The sequence below is a fragment of the Saimiri boliviensis genome, chromosome 20 (assembly GCF_048565385.1).
Source record: "Saimiri boliviensis isolate mSaiBol1 chromosome 20, mSaiBol1.pri, whole genome shotgun sequence".
Taxonomy (NCBI): domain Eukaryota; kingdom Metazoa; phylum Chordata; class Mammalia; order Primates; family Cebidae; genus Saimiri; species Saimiri boliviensis.
This window is the reverse complement of record NC_133468.1, coordinates 22,468,572-22,494,433: the sequence shown is the minus strand read 5'-3', so window position 1 is coordinate 22,494,433 and position 25,862 is coordinate 22,468,572. Positions and strand designations below refer to the sequence as shown.

The following is a 25,862-nucleotide window of genomic DNA, read 5'->3' as shown; positions in this document are numbered from 1 at the left end:
TTCATTCCAAGCCAGGCACAGTGGTTCACTCCTGTAATCACAGCACTTTGGGATGCTAAGGTGGGTGGATCACTTGAGATCAGGAGTTCAAGACTAGCCTAGCCAACATGGAGAAACCCCATCTCTACTAAAAATACAAAACTTAGCCAGACACCTGTAATCCCAGCCAATCGGGAGGCTAAGACAGTAGAAGTGCTTGAACCCAGGAGTACTTCTCCTTGCTGGGTGATACAGCAAGACTCTGTCTAAAAAAAAAAAAAAAAAAAAAATTTCATTCCAATTAAGCAAAGATTTGGCAGCATGCTAATCACTAGAGAAAAAGATGCTTAAAAAACAACATATTCTGGCCAGGCGTGGTGGCTCACACCTGTAATCCCAGCACTTTGGGAGGCCAAGGTGGGTGGATCACTTGAGGTCAGGAGTTCAAGACTAGCCTGACCAACGTAGAGAAACCCCTTCTCTACTAAAAATATAAAATTAGCCGGGTGTGGTGGCACATGCCTGTAATCCCAGCTACTCAGGAGGCTGAGGCAAGAGACTTGCTTGAACCCAGGAGGTGGAGGTTGCAGTGAGCCAAAATTGTGCCATTGCACTCCAGCCTGGGCAACGAGCAAAACTCTGTCTCAAAAAATAAATACATAAATTTTTTTTTTTTTTTTTTTTTTTTTTTTTTTTTTTTTTTTTTTTGAGATGGAGTTTCACTCTTGTTACCCAGGCTGGAGTGCAATGGCGCGATCTCGGCTCACCGCAACCTCCGCCTCCTGGGTTCAGGCAATTCTCCTGCCTCAGCCTCCCGAGTCGCTGGGACTACAGGCACGTGCCACCATGCCCAGCTGATTTTTTGTATTTTTAGTAGAGACGGGGTTTCACCATGTTGACCAGGATGGTCTCGATCTCCTGACCTCGTGATCCACCCGCCTCGGCCTCCCAAAGTGCTGGGATTACAGGCTTGAGCCACCGCGCCCGGCCAGTACATAAATTTTTAAATTCAGATAGTCTTATTCTGAGAAAAGAATCATGGCCAGGTGCAGTGGCTCATGCCTGTAATCCCAACACTTTGAAAAGCCAAGGTAGGAGGACTGCTTGAGCCCAAGAGTTTGAGACCAGACTGGGCAACATAGTGAGACCTCATCTCTATTTTTTTAATTTGAAAAAAAAAAATTGAGATATGGGTCACCGTCTTCGGAAGTCTGATCTGCAGACCTTGACTCAAGGACGGATGAATGAATGCACTTTCACACCATGACATTGTTACAAGTGGGCTAGGGATGGCCGTTGGCTGCTTTCAGAGGGCAAAATGTGTCTTTCACTTTTATTCGGTTAAGATTTTACAACAGAGGTTCTAAGTTAACACACTTGTGGATAATTAACATGGTTAAGAGAGAGGTTTTACAAATGATAAAAAGCTTTAAGTTCCAGGCCAGAGTAAATGCTATAAACAGGTAATTCCCTTTTGGAGAGACCACTCAGCACAAAATTTGCATGAGTAAACAGTGGAGAGAAATGGGTGTGGGATAAGGCCTTAGACTTTCTCTGTCTCTCCCTATCTTAACATAATGGACTGGCCAGCCACCTTTGGCCTGCCCCAATAAAATCTTTCGGCCATCCTAAAGGTTTAAGACTAATCTAAGGCCGGGCGCGGTGGCTCAAGCCTGTAATCCCAGCACTTTGGGAGGCCGAGGCGGGTGGATCACCAGGTCAAGAGATCAAGACCGTCCTGGTCAATATGGTGAAACCCCGTCTCTACTAAAAATACAAAAAAAAGTAGCTGGGCATGGTGGCACATGCCTGTAATCCGAGCTACTCAGGAGGCTGAGGCAGGAGAATTGCCTGAACCCAGGAGGCGGAGGTTGCGGTGAGCCGAGATCGCGCCATTGCACTCCAGCCTGGGTAACAAGAGCGAAACTCCGTCTCAAAAAAAAAAAAAAAAAAAAGACTAATCTATAACTTTCCCTAAATATTTTCTGTAATATTTTGCCACCACCCTCAGTGAATAGCAACAAAAAAATCTTTACTTGAAAGAGAAAAAATGAACTTACGCTTTTCTTTTGGAGACAGTTTCACTCTTGTTGCCCAGGCTGGCGTGTTCTCAGCTCACTGCAATCTCCACCTCCTTGGTTCAAGCGATTCTCCTGTCTCAGCCTCCTAGCTGGGATTACAGGCATGCACCACCACACCTGGCTAATATTCTTTTTTTTTTTTTTGTAGGTTTCACCATGTTCGTCAGGCTGGTCTCAAGAATCCTGACCTCGGGTGATCCACCCGCGTCAGCCTCCCAAAGTGCTGGGATTACAGGCGTGAGCCACCGCGGCCTAATTTTGTATTTTTAGTAGAGACAGGGTTTCTCCATGTTGGTCAGGCTGGTCTCGAACTCCTGACCTCAGGTAATCCATCTGCCTCGGCCTCAGTGCTGAGATTACAGGAGTGAGCCACCGCACCCGGCATGAACTTACACTTTCTTACGTAAAGGCCAGCATCAGTATAATTTTCAATTGCATCTATGGGTTGCATCACTCTCCTTCTCTACATCTTGTAGGAGTTGAGTCTCATGTAGGCCTTCTCAGATAAGAGCACATGGCTTGTTAATCTTCCCTGTCCTCTCTGTTCCATTTGTTCTTTTTTTTGAGACAGAGTCTCGCTCTATTGCCCAGGCCAGAGTGCAGTGACATGATCTTGGCTCACTGCAACCTCCACCTCCCAGGCTCAAGTGATTCTCCTGCCTCAGCCTCTCAGAGTAGCTGGGACTACAGGCATGTGCCACCACACCCACTAATTTTTTTTTTTTTTTTTTTTTTTTTTTTTAAGTGGAGATGGGGTTTCACCATGTTGGCCAGGCTGGTCTTGAACTCCTGACCTCAAATGATCCACCCACCTCAGCCTCCCAAAGTGCTGGGATTACAGATGTGAGCCACCATGACTGGCCTGTTCCATTTTCATTAGTGAGAAACTTGAGAGAAAAAAGATATGAGCAGAGCCAGGTTCCTGTGGTCTCTTTTTTATACTCATTTAGAGAAACTGAAATGGGAGAATGTTTGAGATTAAAGCCTTCATGTACTCTGGAATAACAGGCAGCCAAAGGATTACCTTTCTGAAACAGGAAAAAAAAAAGTACATTGACCTAAGTTTCTGGGTCAGTCCTATGAACTGTCTGTAGGTCTTAAAAGGCTAACTTTTTCCTGATAACCAAGGGTTTCTGATTTTTAGATCAAACTCCTGACCTTTCACTGAACATGCTGGGCTCTTAAAGCAGCAGCCATTTATCCATAAGAGCAGGATACCTTAAAATTAAAACAAAAGAAAACAAAATAAACTCAGCAGTAGATAATTATATCCAACTTTGAAGGGCAGGTTGCTTGTATGGAAAAGCAGTTAATGTGGCAGGGCACAGTGGCTCACGCTTGTAATCCCAGCACTTTAGGAGGCCAAGGTAGGCAGATCACGAGGTCAGGAGATCAAGACCATCCTGGCTAACATGGCTAAACCCTGTCTCTACTAAAATTACAAAATATTAGCCAGGTGTGGTGGTACACATCTGTAGTCCCAGCTACTCAGGAGGCTGCCTCACTTGAACCCATGAGGCAGAGGTTACAGTGAGCTAAGATTGTGCCACTGCACTCCACCCTGGGCAACAGAGCTAGACTCCATCTCAAAAAAAAAAAAAAAAAAAAAAAGTTATGTTTGTGTGCAGGGTCCTAATTAAACCATTCACCTTTCCTCTATCCTTGGACATAAAGAGGTCCCATAAAAATCTCTTAGTGATGCCAGGCGCAGTGGCTCAAGCCTGTAATCCCAGCACTTTGGGAGGCCGAGGTGGGTGGATCACAAGGTCAAGAGATCGAGACCATCCTGGACAACAAGGTGAAACCCCGTCTCTACTAAAAAAAATACAAAACATTAGCTGGCGTGTGCCTGTAATCCCAGCTACTCAGGAGGTTGAGACAGGAGAATTGCCTGAACCCAGGAGGCGGAGGTTGCGGTGAGCTGAGATCGCGCCATTGCACTCCAGCCTGGGTAACAAGAGTGAACCTCTGTCTCAAAAAAAAAAAAAAAATCTCTTAGTGATTAGAAACCTACAGGCTGTTCTCCTTAGGAAGCACTGCTACTCAAAACAGCTCCCTAAAGTATAACTAGTGACTGAACTGTAATAGTTACACAAAAAAAAATGTTTAAAATCTAACTCCTAAAAAGTAAACATGGTTTTTAAATAACTAATTTTTTAAAAAATCAAAGACTTTATTGGATAAAGGTTACACAACACTCTTTAACATTTAAAACTCTGAGCATACTTCAGATGAGAAACAATTTTTATCATTCAAGTCTACAAAACAAAACAGGCTTATGAAGATTGAAATACAGACAAAAGGTAGCATGAAGCAAAGCTTAAATATTAAGCAACTAAAGCAATGAAAGTGAAATAGCAACATGGTAGGTCTAGATTTTAAATACCACCAAGTTTAAATAAAAATTTGGTTTGTAACAAAACAGCTTTGAGAATACGCCATGAGAAAAAACAATTTATATACTTAAAACCTGATCCTCCCAATTCTTTTGCTTGATATTATTACTTCTTGGTCATTTCCATCACTCTACACAAATAAAGAATTCTAAAGCTTAATTAAAAATCTTGTTTATACAATTCATATAATTCCACCATGGCTTGGGAGTTATCTGGTTCTTGAAGTAAGTCTGAAAGGTACTGCTGGTGTTAGGTATCTGAAAGAACAAGACTGACCCAAACCAAAGCTCTAGGCCACATAGAGTAGGGCACCCCTATAGTATAGTTCATGTCATCTTTAGAATTCCCTGCTGCTACAGTTCCTGAGCTGACTTTTTCTGATCTGATAAAATATATAATGACTCCATAATATGGAATTTTCCAAACAGACAATTGTAGAATGCAATCAAAACTTTAAATTATTTGCAGTATAATTAGAATTTGCATTAAACTCATTAGAAACAAGACTGCCTGCCTTTTCTTCAAGTTGTAAAACAAATCATAGGCATATTAAACGTTTTAAAACTCACCCAGAACCTTTTGTTAATCCTCAGCCTGGGGTTAATAGGTAATTCCAAACTTATACAGTAACATTATGGAAAGTCTGACTACTTGAGCCAAGTGCTCAGTTATCTGTTACGTTGCTTCATATGAATTTTACGGTTTTCTATTTTTTGGCATATTTTCCCTTTTTTTGTAATAATCAATATGGATTATCTTTATGGTTTAAAAAATAAATCAGTATTACCACTAAAAAACTTCAGTTTTATTATTAAAAGTACGGCACCATCAAATATAAAATGCCTTAAAAATGTAGTACTAACAGGTCCATCTGGTTTTCTCATGTTTTCTCCATTCATTAAAAAAGAAAAATTAAGGTTTTTTTAAATAATATTTACCAAAGACAAGAAAAAAATTATAGTCTCTATTAGTAAGAATTCATGCTCCATGCATGAAAAGTTTGACACTGTTTTAAAGGATCCTGTTCCTGCCACTTGTTCCCCAGGGCCAAGTCCTACTGACACCTGTTAGAATTTCTTGCACTTAGGAGGGGCTCTGTAGAGAGAAGTCCACATCAAAATTTAGACGATGTCACCTTTTTTGAACTAGATAAAACCAGTAAGGATACAGACAATAATAAAATGCTTTCCAGCTCAGCAGAATTAAGAACTAGCTCTTGGAGTATATCTTTGCACTCCAAAATCAACACTAACCTATCCACTTTGAGTCAAAATTTGAAAGATAAGAATGTAATTATGAAAATGTGCACAAAATGTTAAATACTAGTGGCAAATAAATATATCTTAATATGTTCTAACAAGCAAACATATATTCAAGACAATATAGCCCTGCTTTATTAAAGAAAGAAAAGATCCAAATTTTGCTTGTGGGGTGGGGCGGGGCACTTTGCCATCCTTTCAGCAGGATGTTACTTTCTGCTGTTTCTACTGGCACCCTGAAGGAAACACTGGCCTTGGCATCTGTGACTATTGCTGTTTTATAGGAGAGCCATTTTGGAAATACCTTTGCTCATATCTGAACTAATTAACCTAAACCTTGAGAAAGCACAGTTTAAGTATGAAAAAACTTCAGCATTTCTGCATCATCCCATGCCTTTTAGGCCTGTCCAAACTGTACTGATAAGAACTTCACATTCAAAAGAAGTTACTGTCAGTGTTTCTTCATACATAAAATTCAAGTGAGCTCTTGTATGTATTTCACATCATTTTTCTCCTCATCTCATGCATAATTTATTGCAATAGTTTATTTTTCGTAAATATTCCCTAATACCCTTCTTCGGTTTAATATAGCACAATTTGCAAGTGCCCCTTTATAGACTGTTGTTTTTAACCACTGCCTTAACATTTACTTCTTAGTGCAGCTTTAAAAACTCCAATTTCATTCAGTCCTGATGCTCTGGTGTTCTCTGTGTCATTGTGGTACAGGTCCATGAAACCAGCAGCCTGCTAATGTCTTTGTGCTGAAATATAGTAAAGAAAAGGAAGAAAATGTAGTTAAGCACAAGCAATTATATGAGGAAAATGATGTCCTTGTTGTTTAAATTAAGCCCTATGTAGATTGTGGGATCACACCTGATTTTTTCTTTTAAATCGGTTAAACCTGACCAATGTTGTTTTGGGAAAACAACTTACTGCCACTCTAAACCAGCAGAAATATTCATGTTATTTCTAAAGTATTATCAGGTCAGTTTCCAAAACAAGTAAAATGGCTGTCCTCTTTACATAATCAATGTGCACTTGAATGTTTTTTTAAAATACTTGCTTATAAATATTTGCCTAATGACAAGGGAATTTTAACTTTGTTATTTATATTGCCATTTCACAGAATAATACTCTGAGAGTCAGCTGAGTTGCTGGGGACTGCTATGAAGCACCAACAGCTTTCTACTAGCGCAGACTAGCCTACAGTTTTAAGGAGCAAATTTATATACAGAGCCAGGCTATGTGCAAATCAGTAGCAGGTCACACTGTCCACATATTTGCAAAGAGCAAAAAAAGAAGGGAGTGGAGGGTGCCTCCTCAGAAGTAGACACAGCATATCAGAAGGTATCAAGAGCACCATTTTGATACTAGAAAACAACACACGTACACTGGTTAGACTGACCAGTATCCCATGTTACACCAGTAAACCTGATTATCAGCAGAGGCCTCTTCACCATACCTCCAACAAGAAGGAGGACAACAAGCGCAATATTTATAAAGGGCAAGGCTTGTAAAAATACCTGCTAAATAGCATGACCAGAATGCCCAACACTACCAACCTCCCTCTAATACTACAAAGTAGAAAGAAGCCCCTGAAACCCCTACAGTCCCTGGTTATGTCTCTCAAACCCGGAAACCCAAGTACCAATGCGAGTTTGAATTCCAAAAGAGATGATCCGTGGAAAGAAAGATGAATTTTTTTTGGTCAAATCCATTTTTAAAACAAAAATGGTATTTCAGTGGAGTAATAACGGACACAACAAACACAATGCAACAAGGAAAACAGAAAAACCACCCATCCTTCCCATTCTTTAACTTCCAAACATTTCACAGATGGTATCTTTCTCAGGATTTGACAGAACTGACTTGATTCTATGTTGCCTTCTGGTGTTGTCATGCTTCATTCGCTTACTAGATCAAGGCCTACAAAATAAATTTCACAGGGTATTCTATCACGTTTCCCCTGAAGCAATGAAAAGTGACCTCTAGGGATAAATACTACACACATCAAGATGAAAGGTGAATGTAGTCCTTGCCTCTGGAAAAAAACAAAAACAACAACAAAAACTATTTACACTGTCTTAAAATACACTGAGCTCAGTTTTTTCTTTCTAAAACTAAGATACTGTACTAATATGATTGCAATACTAATAGATTTAGGCTCACACAGAACTGTGGGAGCAAATGTTCCCATTTTATAAACTGAAAGAAAAAAGGTAAATAGCCAATCCCATGTACAATTCCATTTCCTTTTATTTATGACTGTCGATATTTGGCTTCAATTTTAGTGAGGCCTATTCAAGTTCAGTTGAAGTCTAGGGCAGGAAAGGCAAGGAGTCAAGCATATCTTACTATTCCTATGAGAGGTGCAGAAAAATAAAAAACAATATTCCCTCAAGAGATCATCTTAAGGGTAGCTATCACTCCGTATAAGTGTAGATAAGTGTCCAAAATCCCAGCTGCAATCTCTTAACTCAAAATTTGCCACTCTGACCCAGCTTGCAAATTACAGCTTCCATCCAACTATACAGCTCTTCCCTAGCTGTACAAACACGAGTGTTAAACAGCCTTACTTTGAGGAAGCAATAAAAGTCCTAAGTTTCAAAGCAGCATAAACACACACACACAGAAATCCCTGAACTTTTGCTGCCTTAGTAGGGCCCAAACTAAGCCTTTTAGGCATTATCCAAGGAGTTAATTAATGTACTTAAAGAAATAGACTACATTTCAGCACTATCTTTTACAACCCTCTGGAATTTTGACTTGCTTTATGTAAATGATGATGGTTTTGAGACTAATTCACTAAGAATATATATACATATATGTATTCATATATATATTCTTATATATACAGTAAGAAGTAATGACTAAGAAGTTTAATGAATATAAAAGTGACAAAAAAAGACTGAGATAGTGAAAAGATAAAAGAAATCCAGTATTCTTGACTTTCCATGGAGACTCAGTTGCTATCTGACATAATTCTGCAAGGTAACACCCAACTTCTACCACCTTAAGATAATCTACTCTCAACTCACAGAAGCTCATAAGAGACTCCTCTTTTTAACATGGCAGGTAGTATCAATGGAAAGTTATTTTCATTCATTAAAACTATCACCTACACGAGGCACACCCAGCTACCAAGGTCAATGAAAACTAAAGAAAAAGAACTAATGAATTATTTTAAGTCTAGCCTAATCTACTTCAGGAATGATTAAGTGATGACATGATGCCCTCTTCACTTTGTGGCAGGGCTTAAAACAGACAGACCTGCCCGTTTCACTGTTAACTTCAATGCTCCCAGTCTGAATCCACAGTGGTCTGTCAGACACTGTAAGGGAGCAGCAGGACTCGTCACTGTCTGATGTAATAGCTGCCATTTGTTGAGACCTATGGTAGAAAAAACCAAGTTAACAAAAATAAAGCATTCGAGTGTTTTAATCCATCCATTTTACAAAAAAAAAAATTCTTTTAAAATAAGACCAAAATTCAGGTGAATTTTCATAACAAATTTATTCTGGATAACTTGCTGGCTTCACAGAAAGAGAAGCTTTGGTATTAAATGAAAACAGACTTGAGAGCTGTGTAGACACAACAGCCTTGGCCAGGAGAGGGCACTCTCTGGCGCAAGTCAAATCCGCAGCAAGATGCCATGGGGCACACCAAGATTCTGCCCTCCAAGCAAACTTACAAATGAAAGGGGAAATGCTAACTCACACTGAATGGTCCTAACAAAAAACTTTTTACTAATCTAACATTAGCCTAGTGCTGGAGAAGTCCTGATCTAATCTAACATTAGCCTAGTGTTGGAGAAGTCAGTAGTCAAAGATAAGGCTGAACCTATCATCCTTACCCATACTACATAATAAATGAGCTCAAGTACCCTTTTGTGTATTTTTTGAGACAGTCTCACTCTTGTCGCCCAGGCTAGAGTGCAGTGGCTCAATCTCAGCTCACTGCAACCTCCACCGCCCAGGTTCAAGCAATTCTCCTGCCTCAGCTTTCTGAGTAGCTGGGACTAAAGGCGCACATTACCACACCCAGCCATTTTTTTGCATTTTTAGTAGAGATCGAGTTTTCACCATTTTGGCCAGGCTGGTCTTGAACTCCTGACCTCAGGTGATCCACCCACCTTCCAAAGTGCTGGGATTATAGACGTGAGCCCCACACCTGGCCTCTTTTGACCCTTTTTTACAAAATGACCAAAAACTTCCTGAACCTCTTTCTGCTTTAATCCCAATAACCACACTTGCATACTATGCAGTACCTAAATTTACTGTGAGGTAATACCTCATTGAATTAACAGTTATAACAAGGTTTTTTATGACACTTAAGCTTTCAAAACAAACTTCAAATACTAAGCATAATTTAAGTGAAGAACTGCTATCTTAAACCTAATTTTTAAACATATTTGTTTGTTTGCTTACTTTCCTAACTATAAATAAAAAAACAATTCACCTATCACATCAATGTAGTGAACTCTGGGATCATTAGTTAGATAACATCCAGTTTTTATAATAATTGTGGCTTTTTTTGCCGGGCGCGGTGGCTCAAGCCTGTAATCCCAGCACTTTGGGAGGCCGAGGCGGGTGGATCACGAGGTCAAGAGATCGAGACCATCCCGGTCAACATAGTGAAACCCCGTCTCTACTAAAAATACAAAAAATTAGCTGGGCATGGTGGCACGTGCCTGTAATCCCAGCTACTCAGGAGGCTGAGGCAGGAGAATTGCCTGAACCCAGGAGGCGGAGGTTGCGGTGAGCCGAGATCATGCCATTGCACTCCAGCCTGGGTAACAAGAGTGAAACTCTGTCTCAAAAAAAAAAAAAAAAAATTGTTTTTTTTTAATGCTAAGTTAAATTAAAAGCAATAGTATATAATGAAAACGTTATAAAAGAGTTTTCTAGGCCAGGCGCGGTGGCTCAAGCCTGTAATCCCAGCACTTTGGGAGGCCGAGGCGGGTGGATCACGAGGTCAAAAGATAGAGACCATCCTCTTCAACATGGTGAAACCCCATCTCTACTAAAAATACAAAAAAGTAGCTGGGCATGGTGGCGTGTGCCTGTAATCCCAGCTACTCAGGAGGCAGAGGCAGGAGAATTGCCTGAACCCAGGAGGCGGAGGTTGAGGTAAACCAAGATCACGCCATTGCACTCCAGCCTGGGTAACGAGCGAAACTCCGTCTCAAAAAAAAAAAAAAAAAAAGACTTTTCTGACCTTGAAAAGGAAACATTTTGTATATACCTGATCTAGAAAAATAATTACTTCTGAATTTTTAATTTTTTTTAAAAGATGGGGTTTCACCAGGATGGCCAGGCTGGTCTTGAACTCCTGACCCTAGGTGATCCACCCACCTCGGCCTCCAAAAGTGCTAGGATTACAGGTATGAGCCACTGTGCCCGGCCAATTACTTCTGAATTTTAACTCAGGGGAAAATAATTTTTTAGGTGAGATTCAATAATGAGGTATTTATCCTTCCGTTCATGGAAAAACTTAATACACCATTAACTATAGCCCAACAGCAACCACACAAGAATAAGGAAAGCTGAATGCACTAGAAGTTATCTTCTGAACCTTTCCCTCCGTAAGTAAAACTTGTTAGGTTTCAACAATCATTCTAAAGAATCTCCTTTTCTTTTTTTTTTTTTTTTTTTTTTTGAGACGGAGTTTCGCTCTTGTTACCCAGGCTGGAGTGCAATGGCGCGATCTCGGCTCACCGCAACCTCCACCTCCTGGGCTCAGGCAATTCTCCTGCCTCAGCCTCCTGAGTAGCTGGGATTACAGGCACGCACCACCATGCCCAGCTAATTTTTGTATTTTTAGTAGAGACGGGGTTTCACCATGTTGACCAGGATGGTCTCGATCTCTCGACCTCGTGATCCACCCGCCTCGGCCTCCCAAAGTGCTGGGATTAAAGGCTTGAGCCACCGCGCCCGGCCAAGAATCTCCTTTTCAATTTTAAGCAAGGAGTCAAGATGTATCAAAGAATGATCTCATCTTTCCCTGTGTAATTCCTCACCTGCAACCCCCTGAAATATCAAAATATTAACAAGCCAGTTCCTGGTCTACAGTGCCTGGCTTGTGAGTCTTTTGTGCTAATGTTTAAGATAATCTTCCCCTCAATGCTTTTAGGGTCTCAAGGCTTTTCTTTAGAAATTTACCACTAATACAGGATATCCATTAGGAAGAGCCAAGGACACCCAGCTGTGATGCAGTAAGTGGAGAGATAGACCAATGAAAAGGTGGCAGTTTCATCGGAAATGACTTATTTTGTCCTCTGAGAGAAAGCTTAAGTGCAACAATGGCAACTATTCTTGGGAAGCAGCAGAACTGTAATGGGGCAAATCAGGAAAGGGTAACCCTCAATCTCCCTCTTAGCATGCACAAAAGTAGAGCTTATGCTCCTAAAGAAAGCCCACAATTAAAAACTAAAGAGCACAGACATGTACCAACTATCTCACTGAACACTCAAAATGAATTTTAATACAGTAAAGTATGATGCAACATGAACGAGCAGGAAAAGCATCAACAGTATCTCATCTTACAATAGCTCTTCTGGCTTTCTAACCTTAGTGCTATTTTTCTAACCAGCTCTTTTACTAGAGTTTAGACAAACTGCACGTAACTCTTCCCAGCATACCAGGACTCACACCAAGATGTGCCACTCCCAGCCAGATTTCTTGCTAAAAACTAAACTGTTGGGGGAGATGACATATTTGTAATTAAGAGCATCCCAAAAATGAGCCATGGGTAAAAATGACTATCCTCTGGAAAATATGGCCACACCACACACAGATCAAGGCCTTGGAATGTATGGCATTTCCTGCCTAGAAAGAGGAGACAATCTACTCAATCATACAAGCAGCAATAAAAACGAAAATGTTCAAATTAATCTCCACTTTTTCACCATATGGCAAACCATCAAAATAATAAAATGCTACAGTTCCAGGGGAACACGCCATCTATGCAAATCAGCTAATTTACCTAAACACTAACAAGTGTAGCTTTGTAGTTCTAACATCTTTGCAAAGTTCTCCTAATAGGACCTCCACTGCATTGAGCCCCACAAGCTCAGATACTTGTCATGTGTCATGGGAAGGATATGGGATGTGCAGGGCATCTGAGATGGCCATCAGTCATTAGGACGTGTCTGAATGAGAATTGCTCATCATTCATTCACAAGATAATCACTTCTCCTCATGTCAGGCCCTGTGTTTGGCATAAGGGAGAGCAGAATGGGAAAGTGAGCACTAGATCACTGGAATTTGTGTGTTAAATGAACGGGGCAAGAGTTGAAATGTGTTAATGCAGGTCTCCTTTAACCACAATCATCATGACCTTCGAGTCAGTTAACCGCTACAAATGTATATTAAACTTAATGAGTTCATGCTACTTCCAGAGACTTGTGAATGATCATGCTATGATTCTTGAAATTTTCAGGAACAAATAACATTGCTATATTTCCATTTATACTGAGTGCATGCTGCAGAAAGATAGTATCAAAAGCTACCAGAATTTGCTGTGCAATACAAAGTGATTGCAGTGGTAGTAATGATAGCAAGTATGTATACAGCCTCATGCAAGACATTTTTTTAATTGCATTAAATATTCTTTTAAATTCTCACAATTACCCTATGAGGAGATACTATTATTCTCCCTGTTTCACAGGTGATGGCATTGGAGTAACCTGCCTAAGATTACATAGTTTGTAAATGGCTGATCCAACTCAGGCTTTGAATCTAGCAAGTCTGGCTCAAGAGCTTTTACTTTGAGCCATGTGCCTGAAACATGAAAGGGAATGGTCTTTTGCTCAATTAAATCCTGCTATTAAGCACTGCTGTTGCAAAACTGCTTTTTTTTTTTTCTTTTTTCTTTTTTTTTCTTTTTTGAGACAGCGTCTCACTCTGTTGCCCAGGCTGGAGTGCCGCGGCATGATCATGGCTAACAGCAGCCTCAGGCTACCAGGCTCATGTGATCCTCCCACCTCGGCCTCCCAAGTAGCTGGAACTACAAGCATACGCTACCAAGCCCACCTAATTTTTTCATATTTCTTGAAGAGACAGAGTTTCACCATGTTGCCCAGGCTGGTCTCAAACTCCTGGCTGAAACAATTCTCCTGCCTCGCCTCCCAAAGTGCTGGGATTACAAACATGAGCCCAGGCACTGGGTCCTAAAAATGTTAATGAATGCTTAAACTCACCTGCATCACTGGCAAGTTATATATATATACTCCTAAGTATCCATTTCTACACTCAAGTTGATGACACTCACATTATAAAGTTTTCCACAGGCAATCAAAAAGATCTGTATTTTACCTGACACTCCTAAGCCTTTTCAGTAGCTTTTACGTGAATCTAAATGGACACTGAGAAGACAGGGAGGGAGGGAGTGAGGGAGGGAGGGAAGAAGGGAAGGAGGGAAGGAGAGGAAGGAAAAAGAAAGGAGGGAAGGAAGAAAGGAAGAGAAAAAGAGAAAGAAAGAAAGAAAAAAAAAGAAAAAGAAAGCAAGCTCTTGCTAAAACCTGATATGCATTTGTTTGTTTGTTTTGAGATGGAGTCTCACTCTGTCACCCAGGCTGGAGTGCAGTGGCACAGTCTTGGCTCATTGCAACCTCTGCCTACTGGGTTCAAATTCTCCTGCCTCAGCCTCCTGAGTAGTTTGGACTACAGACACCCACCACCAAGCCTGGCTAATTTTTCTTTTGTATTTTTAGTAGAGATGGGGTTTCACCATATTGGCCAGGCTGGTTTCCAACTCCTGACCTCAGGTGATCCAGCTGCCTCCGCCTCCCAATATGCATTATAATTACAAGGTTTTTATTTGAAAAGAGGGAAAAGTGTGATTATAACAGGCTAACACTTTAGCTATGAAGTATTTGGCTTTTCCTTGTAGATTCTGACAACCAGGATAGAAAAAGTTATGAGAAGTTTTAATCAAGGTTTCTGGTTAAGACTCAGATTTCCAAGGCAGTATAAGGAAATAACTGTTACATTCATATGATACAAGGAAACTTCCATATTTAAATAATGACTGTTTTCAACTTCTTTTTAAAGATCCTTTACAAAAATATCAGAAATGTGAAAAAAAAAAAAAATTTTAGCTGGGTAGCACTTTGGGAGGCCGAGGTGGAAGTATCACTTGAGCACAAGAGTTCAAGACCAGCCTGGGTGACATAGTGAGACCCCGTCTCTACAAGAATTTTTTAAAATTAGTCAGATGTGATGGTATGTGCCTGTGGTCCCAGCTATGAGGCTAAGGCAGGAGGATCGCCTGAGCCCAGGAGGTCAAGGCTGCAGTAAGTCATGATTATACCACTGCAGTCTAGCTTGGGTGAGAATGAGACCCTGTCTCAAAAAAAAAAAAAAAAAAAAAAAAAAAATTTAATTCACTTTTTTTTTTTTTTTTTTTTTTTTTGAGACGGAGTTTTGCTCTTGTTACCCAGGCTGGAGTGCAATGGCGCGATCTCGGCTCACCGCAACCTCCGCCTCCTGGTCTCAGGCAATTCTCCTGCCTCAGCCTCCTGAGTAGCTGGGATTACAGGCATGCGCCACCATGCCCAGCTAATTTTTTGTATTTTTAGTAGAGACGGGGTTTCACCATGTTGACCAGGTTGGTCTCAATCTCTCGACCTTGTGATCCACCCGCCTCGGCCTCCCAAAGTGCTGGGATTACAGGCTTGAGCCACAGCGCCCGGCCCTTAATTCACATTTAAACCAAGTTTGCAATTGGTCTGTTTTTAACATCAAAGCTTTAGGGGCCAGGCGCAGTGGCTCATGCCTATAATCCCAGCACTTTGGGAGGCTGAGGCAGGTGGATTACCTGAGGTCAGGAGTTGAGACCAGCCTGACCAATATGATGAAACCTATCTTCCTGCCTCAGCCTCAGGAGTAGCTGGGACTACAGGCATGAGCCACCATGTTCAGCCTCAAAGTTTTTTGTTTTTGTTTTTGTTTGTCATATTTTAATAATATGGGTACTATTTTTTTTTTAAAAAACTACTTGCTTTTTCCACTTTTTATGTCCATACAGTTAATGGGAAACAAATATGCCTTGATATAAAAGTTTATGTTACTGGAAGGGAACAGTTTTAACCCAAACCAACTACTAGGTAAGTGCAGTCACATTAATTCACCTAAAAATTTGTCAAGTTACACTTCTTAAAATGGAGACACTGAGGCTGGGTTCAGGGGCTCACACCTGTAATCCCAACACTTTGGGACGCCAAGGTGGGCGGATCATCTGAGGTCGAGAGTTCGAGATCAGCCTGACCAACATGTAGAAACCCGGTCTCTACTAAAAATACAAAATTAGCCAGGCATGTTGGCACATGCCTGTAATCCCAGCTACTTGGGAGGCTGTGGCACGGGAATTGCTTGAATCTGGGAGGTGGAGCAGAGATCATGCCATTGCACTCCAACCTGGACAGTAAGAGCAAAAGTCCGTCCGAAAAAAGAAAAAAAAAAAATGGAGACACTAGCTGAGCATGGTGGCTCATACCTGTAATCCCAGCACTTTTCGGGGGCCAAGATGAGAGGATCACTTGAGCCCAGGAGTTTAAGACCAGCTTGGGCAACAAAGGGAGACTTTGTCTCTACTAAACATTTTTTTAAAATTAGCTGGGCATGGTGGCACACACCTGTAGTCCCAGCTATGGTGGAAGCCAGGGCCTTGAGGCAGGAGAACTGCTTGAGCCCAGGAAGTCTAAGTTGTGATCTCGCCATTACATTCCAGAGTGCAACCCTGTCTCAAAAATAAAGAAAAATGGGGGCACCGATTGGCATTGTAAGCAACAGTTATTTCCTTGTATGGGATTGCAGGTTGATCAGGAAAGAATCCTGGAAGTGGGGCAGTGCCAGCAGCATATTCCAGCCACACCACTGACCAAGAAAAACACTCCTGTAACTTAATTTTCAAGACCTTCTAGAAAGTGACATCCCAAATTTAAAAGATTTCTATCAAAATCAAATTACAGATGGAAGGTGATGGTTGAACAACATTGTGAATATATTTAATGCCACAGAACTATATAATTAAAAATGATTACGATGATAAATTTTATATCTATTTAACCATTATTTTTAAATACCATACACAGAAAAATCACAGTGCTCTGTTAATAACAAGGAGAAAATGATTTCCATGCAATGCCACAAGAAATAGGAAAAAAAAAAAAACCTGTTTGGATCTCTAAATGTTAGGTCTCTAACTTGAGTAAAGATAGGACAGAGTTGTTTCTCTTATATTAGTGTCAATTATCCATGGTAAAGACATCAAAATACCCTGGAAAACTAAAAATATACAGATCAGCTATATCACTGTGACTTTAAACTTCCTGTTCCTTCATTCAAAATAGCACAACAAAGCATATTATTATTAGCTAATACTTTCATTTTTTAGTCCTGTTCATTTGTTAAATGAAGGATACAGTAAATCTGCACAAATTGTATATTTGGATATTAAGGGACTATTAAATAACTCAGATCCAGGTAAAAGTAACTAACGCACCCTCGATGTTTTTTTTCTCCTGGAAATTGACATAGCATCAGCCTCTTGTTGTATACCTGAATTCTCTTATATCCCGTATGTTTTTTGTTTTTCAGGTTTTTTTTTTTTTTTTTTTTTTTTTTTTTTTGAGACAGTCTTGCTGTGACCCAGGCTGAAGTGCTGTGCTGAGATCTCAGCTCGCTGCAACCTCTGCCTCCCGGGTTCAAGCGATTCTCCTGCCTCAGCCTCCTGAGTAGCTGGGATTACAGGAATATGCCACCCCACCCAGCTAATTTTTGTGTTTTTAGTAGAGACAAGGTTAGTAGAGACGGGTTTTCACTACATTGGCCAGGCTGGTCTCAAACTCCTGACCTCAGGCAATCCACCTGCCTCAGCCTCCCAAAGTGCTGGGATTACAGGAGTGAGCCACCATGCCCGGCCATATCCAGCAGTTTTTAAGAGATTGTTTTAAAAGCTGTAAATATTAGAACAATACCAAAATGAAAACTAAATTTGCCCCAACTTAGGAATTGGGTCTTCATTCTCTCTGGAAAATTCCCTATTGGAGGCCATCACTAGGCACAAATTCCTGAATCAAAACATTCATTTTTCTAGACATTTATCCATCTCTTCAGCTGTACTAATAAAAGTGAAAGCATGCAGCACAGACCATAGAAAATTCACAATTTAAAAGGGAAAACCTAATTTTAGATACAAATTATAGACAAGGTATTTCCGATTCCCAATTCAGTTATTCTATAGACTTGTGACCTTTCCTTCAACATAACCAATTTTTAGAAAAGTACAACCTGCTTAAATAGGAGTGTAATTCAGTATTTTGCAATTTAGATACTCAGCCTAATGACAATACATTCATTTAGTTGATTTTAGTATCAGGTTCCTGTCCTTTGCCTACAGTCTGTTTTCACATCAGAATTCCTGCCTATTCAACTTAGTGCTAATCTACAATTAGTACTTGCAGATTTTCTCCTCCATCAAAACTGTCTAGGAACACACTATCAAGTCACGCAAAAAGGCTTCAGACTAGTGAATCCATTTCCCTGTATCACTGATGTATAGGGTTTTTTTCAGGGACAGGGTCTCATTCCTGCCCAGACTGGAGTGCAGCGGTGTGATCACAGCTCACTGCAGTCTACTACTCCTGAGCTCAAGCGACCTTAGCCTACCAAGTAGCTAGGATACAAGCAAGTAGCTGGGGCTGTAAGTGTGTGCCACCAAGCCCAGCTAAATTTTTATTTTTCTGCAGAGATGGAGGGGGGAATTGGGGGTCTATGTTGCCCAGGCTGGTTTCAATCTCCTGGCCTCAAGTGATCATCCCACCTTGGCCTCCTAAACTTCTAGGAATATGGGCGTGAGCCACCGCACCTGGCCTCTCATCGTTAATTATTTGATCTTTGGTTCCACATCTGAATGGATGTTCCTTCCAAATGATTAATCAGCTTCCTGGTCTATAAATTCTAGAAAGTAAAAAGGAGAAAATACTCTGATGCTTTACATTTTTGAGAATTTCTAGAAATACATTCTTAGCTTTTACAACTCTTTACTTGGTTTCTCCCCTTGCCAATCCTGTGTTTTAGCCACAACTCTTATGTCACAGATTTGGTCTAAGCCAGTTTATTCCCACTGCAAGGGGAAATAATACTCACTTCTGTTATCTCCGTATCAAGAATAAGTGCCTTCTATTGTCATTTCAAAGAGAAATATAAAGTGGCTATAACTACCCAATTCAACTCTATCTCCATCTGCAGAAGATACTGGACAAATTTACCTAAGACATTTCCATTTGAATAAAAGTTTTTAATATGTAGCTATTGGATTAGTGTTTAGAATACACATTTAAGATTATAGAGATTCTTTAAAACTTACTTCCCTACTGAAACTACAAATGAAATATGCCAGACTGCCAGTTTAAAATGAAGAGGTCATTTGGCATAATATCATTTGCGATATGCTCAACCTTTTCCTCAAAGGTGTGTTCTACAAAACTATTATAGTCAACAATCATGACTTTTTATTTTCTTCTTTACCCATGGCTTCTGAAACCAATTAAATTTGGTTTATGCCACAAGAGCACATTTACCAAGCACTTGACCATATTAGTAATGTACACTTCAAAACATAAAACTCACCCAGATCAGGACACAAAGCCTTGGAATTACATATTTTGGTGACTTTTAAGACTTTCTGAACTTTAGATTTCAAACTTTTAAAAACACCTGAATGAACAAGTTCATTAATCTGAAACAAATACTTGGAAAATATTTTAGGATAGTTTCTTATAACTTCTTAACCACACTGTGAATTCCAATCAAATAATTTTTTAAGTATAGTTGTTTCTGTTTGCAGGAAAGAATATGTTCTACTCAAGTGAAACATCTATTTTTAAATTGTGTGTTTATTATAATCAAAAAGCATTGACTTTAGTTCCCCAGAAGAAATTCTACTTGCTTTTGCAGAAATTCATAATCAGTACATAACCTTAAGAAAGCTGACAAGACTGCTGATTTTCAATCTCCATTAATATTTTCATTATGAGTTCACAGTAACTAAGATATTTCAAACTGGATTTAGAAATCCACAAAAACTGCTAAGTATTAAATTTCTAAAAGTTTTGTAATTAACTGTCCAAAAGTTGTTAGACACAAAAAGTATGAAAGCAACTTTAAAAATATTGAGATAAACTTGCCTCCACAGCCAATCAGATATATTTCTCACTAATAATACAAAACTAAAACTGGAAAATAAGAAATCAAATCTTAGGGACAGATGGACCATGTAGAAAAATAGTAAGCTATGTTACTAGCCCCAAAAGCAGTGATACATGAGGCAGAAAACCAAAGAGAAGACACCACTTGTAATTACCCAAATGTAAAAAAAAGAAGCATGTGATGAAACATTAAGGCTAAAAATTAAATTCACACATTTATGAGAAATTGGCAGGAAGAGGATATCAAATCTAGAAGCATTATCAAACCTCTATACTACAAAATCTTATTTTGAGAATATACTTATTCATCTCTCATTATTTGAAGTTTTCTAATCTCAGATAATATATTCCCTGATAGGGCAAATAGCAAAATAAAAGTTTGATTTTTCATCTCTTCTAAACACTCTTACAAAGAATAATTTTCTACCATCTTGAAATTTTTCAAAGCTTTTTGAGAAACACACACAAATAATTTGGATTTAGTTGATTTTATTTACAGCTTTTTTGTTTTTGTTTTTTACATTTCAGAGCATTACACAATTACATTTTCTCATTTTCTGACCTGCAAACAGATACCTTAAACGGAAATTACTTTTTTTAATTATCAAATTAGGTTACATCCAAAATGCAACAATTACACAAATGACAATTAATTCACAAAGTGTAATTTTACCGGGACATATCCTAAGAATTTAGGAACAGCCAGTCAGGAGAAATCTGACCAAATTTAGCAATCAACTATTTACATATCCAAAATCAAACCTATCTACACTCCCAAACCAGAAGCTTGAAAGTATTGATTAAATCCCCACTGGACAAAAGACAGTGATGACTAAAATCTATCTAGTCTTGACAGTTTTAATCCCAAATACTGGACTATTTCCCCAGTCTGTAACTGAACAGCAAGCATCTGTTTGTCAAACACCTAACCATCTAACTTGTACACCGTTATGTGCATAGAAAGGCTAAGTGTTCATTATTTAAAAAACAAGTAGTCATTAAATATCCACATTATTCCCCCAGCTCACCAAGCCCTTACTGCAATCCCAAATATGCAACCTGTGTCACATAGTGACAGTCTCTATTTCATATATATATGTGTGTGTATATATATATATATACACACACAGTATTAGGTACAAATGGCAATTAACGGTCTCTACAAAAATTCAGTTCAGTTGAGGCTATGGCTCCTATGCCTTGGGATGGTTTTGGACTTCAAAACTGAAAAATACTGCTAAAATCTCAACACAAAATTTGATTATATGTTCAGTTTAAGCTTCTCAGTCTAAAAATGGCTATAAGGTAAGTATTAAAAAGCCAGCCAACTGAGTGCAACTTCTCTCTCCAATCTGGCCAAGCTGTTTTGTAGAAATTATTCCTAACTCGACTAGAAAATCTGTGGTGACTTCCAATGGTCTTGCCTACCTTACTGTCCATGTTCAGGTTTCAAACTGTGTCAACAAAGCCCGTACTTCAGGGGTCAGCTGCTTGGCAGCCTTAGCTGCCTCTGTGATAGCCTTGCGATACAGGCCCTTTCTCTTCTTATTAAAGCGTGACTGGAAGTTTTCTAAAAAGGGGGAGAGTTGTGAAAGAGCAAGGAAAGATGTTGTTGGAGACCCAAACCATGAAATACGGGCCTCCTGTCGGACTAAAAGGCCGTTATCTTTCCGGCTCACAGTTATAGTAAGAATACGGGCTGGCCACCAAGGGAAGCCATATATCTTGGCCCAAACAATGTCCCCTACACATACGGTCCTGCCATCTGGTGTGACGCATTTAGAGACGTTTTTGGAAAAGATTTTCATTTTCAAGGAATTACTGAGCTTTTTCTCTTCCTTTGAAGAGGAGGAAGTGGAGGAGGTGGAAGGTGCATGCATACTGCCTGGAGGAAACTCAAAGCTTTCAGAAGAACTACACTCAGAGTTGGAAGATTTCAAATCATCTGTGCTATCAATGCTACACACTGAAGCACTGGAAGAGTCAGATTTCTTTTGATTTAGGGTCATGTAAACAGAGATACTGCTTTTGCTGCCCTTTTTGCCCAATGTCTGTGGTTCATCCTGCTCACCAGGCACATGCACTTCATTTGTGTCCTGAACCTCACTGCTGGCCTCTTCAGGGCCTTTTGAGGGACTCTGATTTTCTGAAGGGGCCTCACCTGCTGAGCGGGTAGAGGTGCAGCGAGACTGGGGCTTGGGTGTCATCTTGCCACTCCGCATTTTCTCAAGTCCTGTCTTCAGAGAAGAATCATTTTCTTCATTCCTGTACCTCTGTGGTTTTAAACGAACCCGGGGTGGAAGGGAACCTGAGCTAGGATTCTGGTATCGACGTGTGAAATGGACTTTTGAATGTGCATTTTTGGAAGTAGAGGTTTCATTTTGCTTCTTTTGTGCCTTTTCTTTGGCAATTTTTAACACTTCCCGAGCTTTCGCATGATCCATGTTCTTACTCTGGAGAACTTTTTTAGTACTTAACTGAGCTTTTGATGTATTTGCCTGAGCAGAAACTTTTACTACTCTGCCTCTGCTGTGAGCAATATTTGAAACCTTAATCACAGCATTTCTTTTCTGACTTTCATTTTGGTTTTTCCCATCCACTTTATGGTCAGTTTTCAGTTTTTTGTTCACAGTAGTTAAACTTTCATTTCTCCGTTTTTTATCTTCATATTTAGAGGAGTCACTTGCACTACTACCTTTTCTAATTTCCTTTTTTTCAGCAACAACACTGTTTTTACATTTATCACATAGAACTTGCCTGGGTCGTAATTTAATAGCATTCATTATTGAAGTGGGTTCTTCCCTGTACATTTTTCGTTTAGGTCGCTTAATTTTCCGAGGAGGTGGCTGAGGTATTGATTGGTTATATGTGTCCCTGATAAACAAAGGGGGAGGATAAGGTGCTCCTTCATGGAAGAGAGGTGGTGGTTTGGAAGTCCACAGGCTTTCAGCCAAGCTCAGCTCTGGAGGCGGGACAGGAGAAGGGTCATCAGGAACAGCACCATTTGCTTCACACTTGACTTCTGTCCCTTCTTGGAATGTATTACTTTGGAGCTGCATGGCTTCTGGTTTATCCTTATATTCCCTTTTGGGAAATACTGTCACAGGGATACCATGGGGCCCAAACCTTTGAAAGAAATAAAAGAAAAAAAGAAGACATTAAGTCAACATCTGTAATTCAAGTTCTTAAACGTAAACACCTGATGCTTATTTATATAAACTTTCCTGAAAACTATTTCATATTAAAAAACAAAAACACAAAAATCTACTGACTATCTCTTTGCCCAAAAGTCCAAAGACCTTCATTTCTTTAGGTCCTACATTTTTGGTAAAAACAAACAGCTGCCCTAAGCAATGCCAGAATAGTTTACTTTACTTGAAGTAGATCTTTTCAGTCTTGAATCAGAAAGAATATTTTCTCAGATAGCTTTATGTTAAGCATCACGTATATTACATTCACTGAACCATATACACAACATTTTCAGTAAATGCATCTACAAATTTGTGACACATACATGTATTTCTTCCTCTGGTTAAAACAGCTTTCAAAACCTCCACAAAATAAATTCTGCCTTAACTGTCTAAAACTATTAATGAGTAAAATCCCATCTCAACTTTATTGGTTAATCACAGAAGATTCAAATAAAGTTGCCTTTTTACTCCTGCATCCTAACTATTTAGCTCCCTAATCTGTCTCTCAAACCACAAAAATAATCAGGAATTCAGATACTCAAACTACCTCCAAAGCAAATAGTTATACAGCTATGGCTTTATAACTTTTTAAATCATCTCACATTAAGAAATATATTTGCGGCCGGGCGCGGTGGCTCACGCCTGTAATCCCAGCACTTTGGGAGGCCAAGGCGGGTGGATCACGAGGTCAAGAGATCGAGACCATTCTGGTCAACATGGTGAAACCCCATCTCTACTAAAAATACAAAAATTAGCTGGGCATGGTGGTGCACGCCTGTAGTCCCAGCTACTAGGGAGGCTGAGGTAGGAGAATTGCTTGAACCCGGGAGGCGGAGGTTGCGGTGAGCCGAGATTGCACCATTGCACTCCAGCCTGGGTAACAAGAGCGAAACTCTGTCTCAAAAAAAAAAAAAAAAGAAATATATTTGCAGCCAGGCACAGTGGCTCACACCTGTAATCCTAGCACTTTGGGTGGCCAAGAAGGGTAGATCACGAGGTCAGGAATTTAAGACCAGCCTGGCCAACATGGTGAAACCCTGTCTCTAGTAAAAATACAAAAATTAGACGGGCATGGTGGTGGGCGCCTGTAATCCCAGCTACTCAAGAGCCTGAGGCAGAGAACTGCTTGAACCCAGGAGGTGGAGGTTGCTGCAGTGGGCCAAGATTGCACCACTGCACTCCAGCCTGGGTGACAGAGTAAGACTCCGTCTCAAAAAAAAAAAAAAAAGAAATATATTTGCATTGCAATTAAATAAAACATTTATGAATGTATACATACATGCATATATATACATAAATACACACACTTAAGCAAAAGTTTCACCAAATACTTAACCAGGTATTTTGTGATACATAATTTCTTTTCTACTCTGGTCTACTTCATTTGTTTTAAGGCTAGTCAGACCCATTAAACTGATTTGAAAACTCCATTACAGGTCCAGACCCTGTTTGCAAACCACAGTACCTAATACGAATCTTTAAAATTCTCAGTTTCTAATAGCCTTATTTCATAAACAGAGTTAGAAATAACAGTTGTTTGGCATGCCTAGACTGAATATCAAGAACTGATCCTTAAAATAAACCTGCTATACTAAGTTCTCCTCACATAAAATCAAATCACACTACCAAATAATTTCAGCATATGTTAGCATGTTGACTGTATGCACTATTTGATTCCAACAGTATTTAACACCAATGCAACTGTAAGCAAAGGTGCTTCGATCTAAACCCAAGGATTGGCTTCAAGTAGTCAGTCACATGGAACCTACAAAACTAGATGTCAATGTTTTATATATGTTTTTCTACATAAGAAATCTTCAGTGCTCAGATTCTCTGAAATGTTTTAAAGACAAGATATCTCACTCTGTCATCCAGGCTGCAGTGCAGTGGTACTATCACAGCTCACTGCAGCCTCAACCTTCTGGGCTCAAGCAATCCTCCCATCTCAACCTCCCAAGTAGCCAGGACCATAGACACATGTCACCATGCCTGGTTAATTTTAGTATTTTTTGTAGAGACAGGGTTTCACCATGTTGTCCAGGCTGGTCTTGACTGCCTGAACTCAAGCAATCTGCCCGCGTCAGCCTCCCAAAGTGTTGGGATTACAGGTGTGAGCCACACTGTGTGTGGTGAGAAATGTTCTTATGCTCCCAAAAAGGTTCAGAATACCTTTATTACAAAGAAATCTTGATATTAGGTACTCACCGCTGTAGACAAACCTAAACGTGAGCAGGATTTACAAAGAGCCAGCATACACCAGGTATTATTCTAGGACCTGAATACTTTTTTCCCAAAGTCTTTGTTAGCTTGGCTACCACAACCAACAACTTGGAGCAAACACTTATAAAACATAAAAAGGAGGCCGGGCGCGGTGGCTCAAGCCTGTAATCCCAGCACTTTGGGAGGCTGAGGCGGATGGATCACGAGGTCGAGAGATCGAGACCAACCTGGTCAACATGGTGAAACCCCGTCTCCACTAAAAATACAAAAAATCAGCTGGGCATGGTGGCGCGTGCCTATAATCCCAGCTACTCAGGAGGCTGAGGCAGGAGAATTGCCTGAACCCAGGAGGCGGAGGTTGCGGTGAGCCGAGATCGCGCCATTGCACTCCAGCCTGGGTAACAAGAGCGAAACTCCGTCTCAAAAAAAAAAAAAAAAAAAAAAAAAAGGAGGCCGGGCGCAGTGGCTCACGCCTGTAATCCCAGCACTTTGGGAGGCCGAGGCGGGTGGATCAGAAAGTCAAG

The 25,862-nt window shown here is 40.0% G+C and overlaps 1 protein-coding gene across 10 annotated transcripts in view; it reads right to left on the bottom strand.

Annotated features, from left to right (window-relative positions):
* The window catches only part of PWWP2A (PWWP domain containing 2A), a 73,839-nt gene that overhangs the window by 18,602 nt on the left and 29,375 nt on the right, over positions 1-25,862 (bottom strand). For 4 of the 10 annotated variants that reach the window (XM_039460393.2, XM_074390290.1, XM_039460396.2 and 1 more), the window contains one exon: positions 18,684-23,053. In XM_039460393.2, coding sequence (XP_039316327.2) covers positions 21,370-23,053 — 1,684 coding nt within the window. In that variant the 3' untranslated portion in view covers positions 18,684-21,369. The other 6 variants (XM_039460394.2, XM_039460398.2, XM_074390288.1 and 3 more) reach the window with 6 other exon arrangements.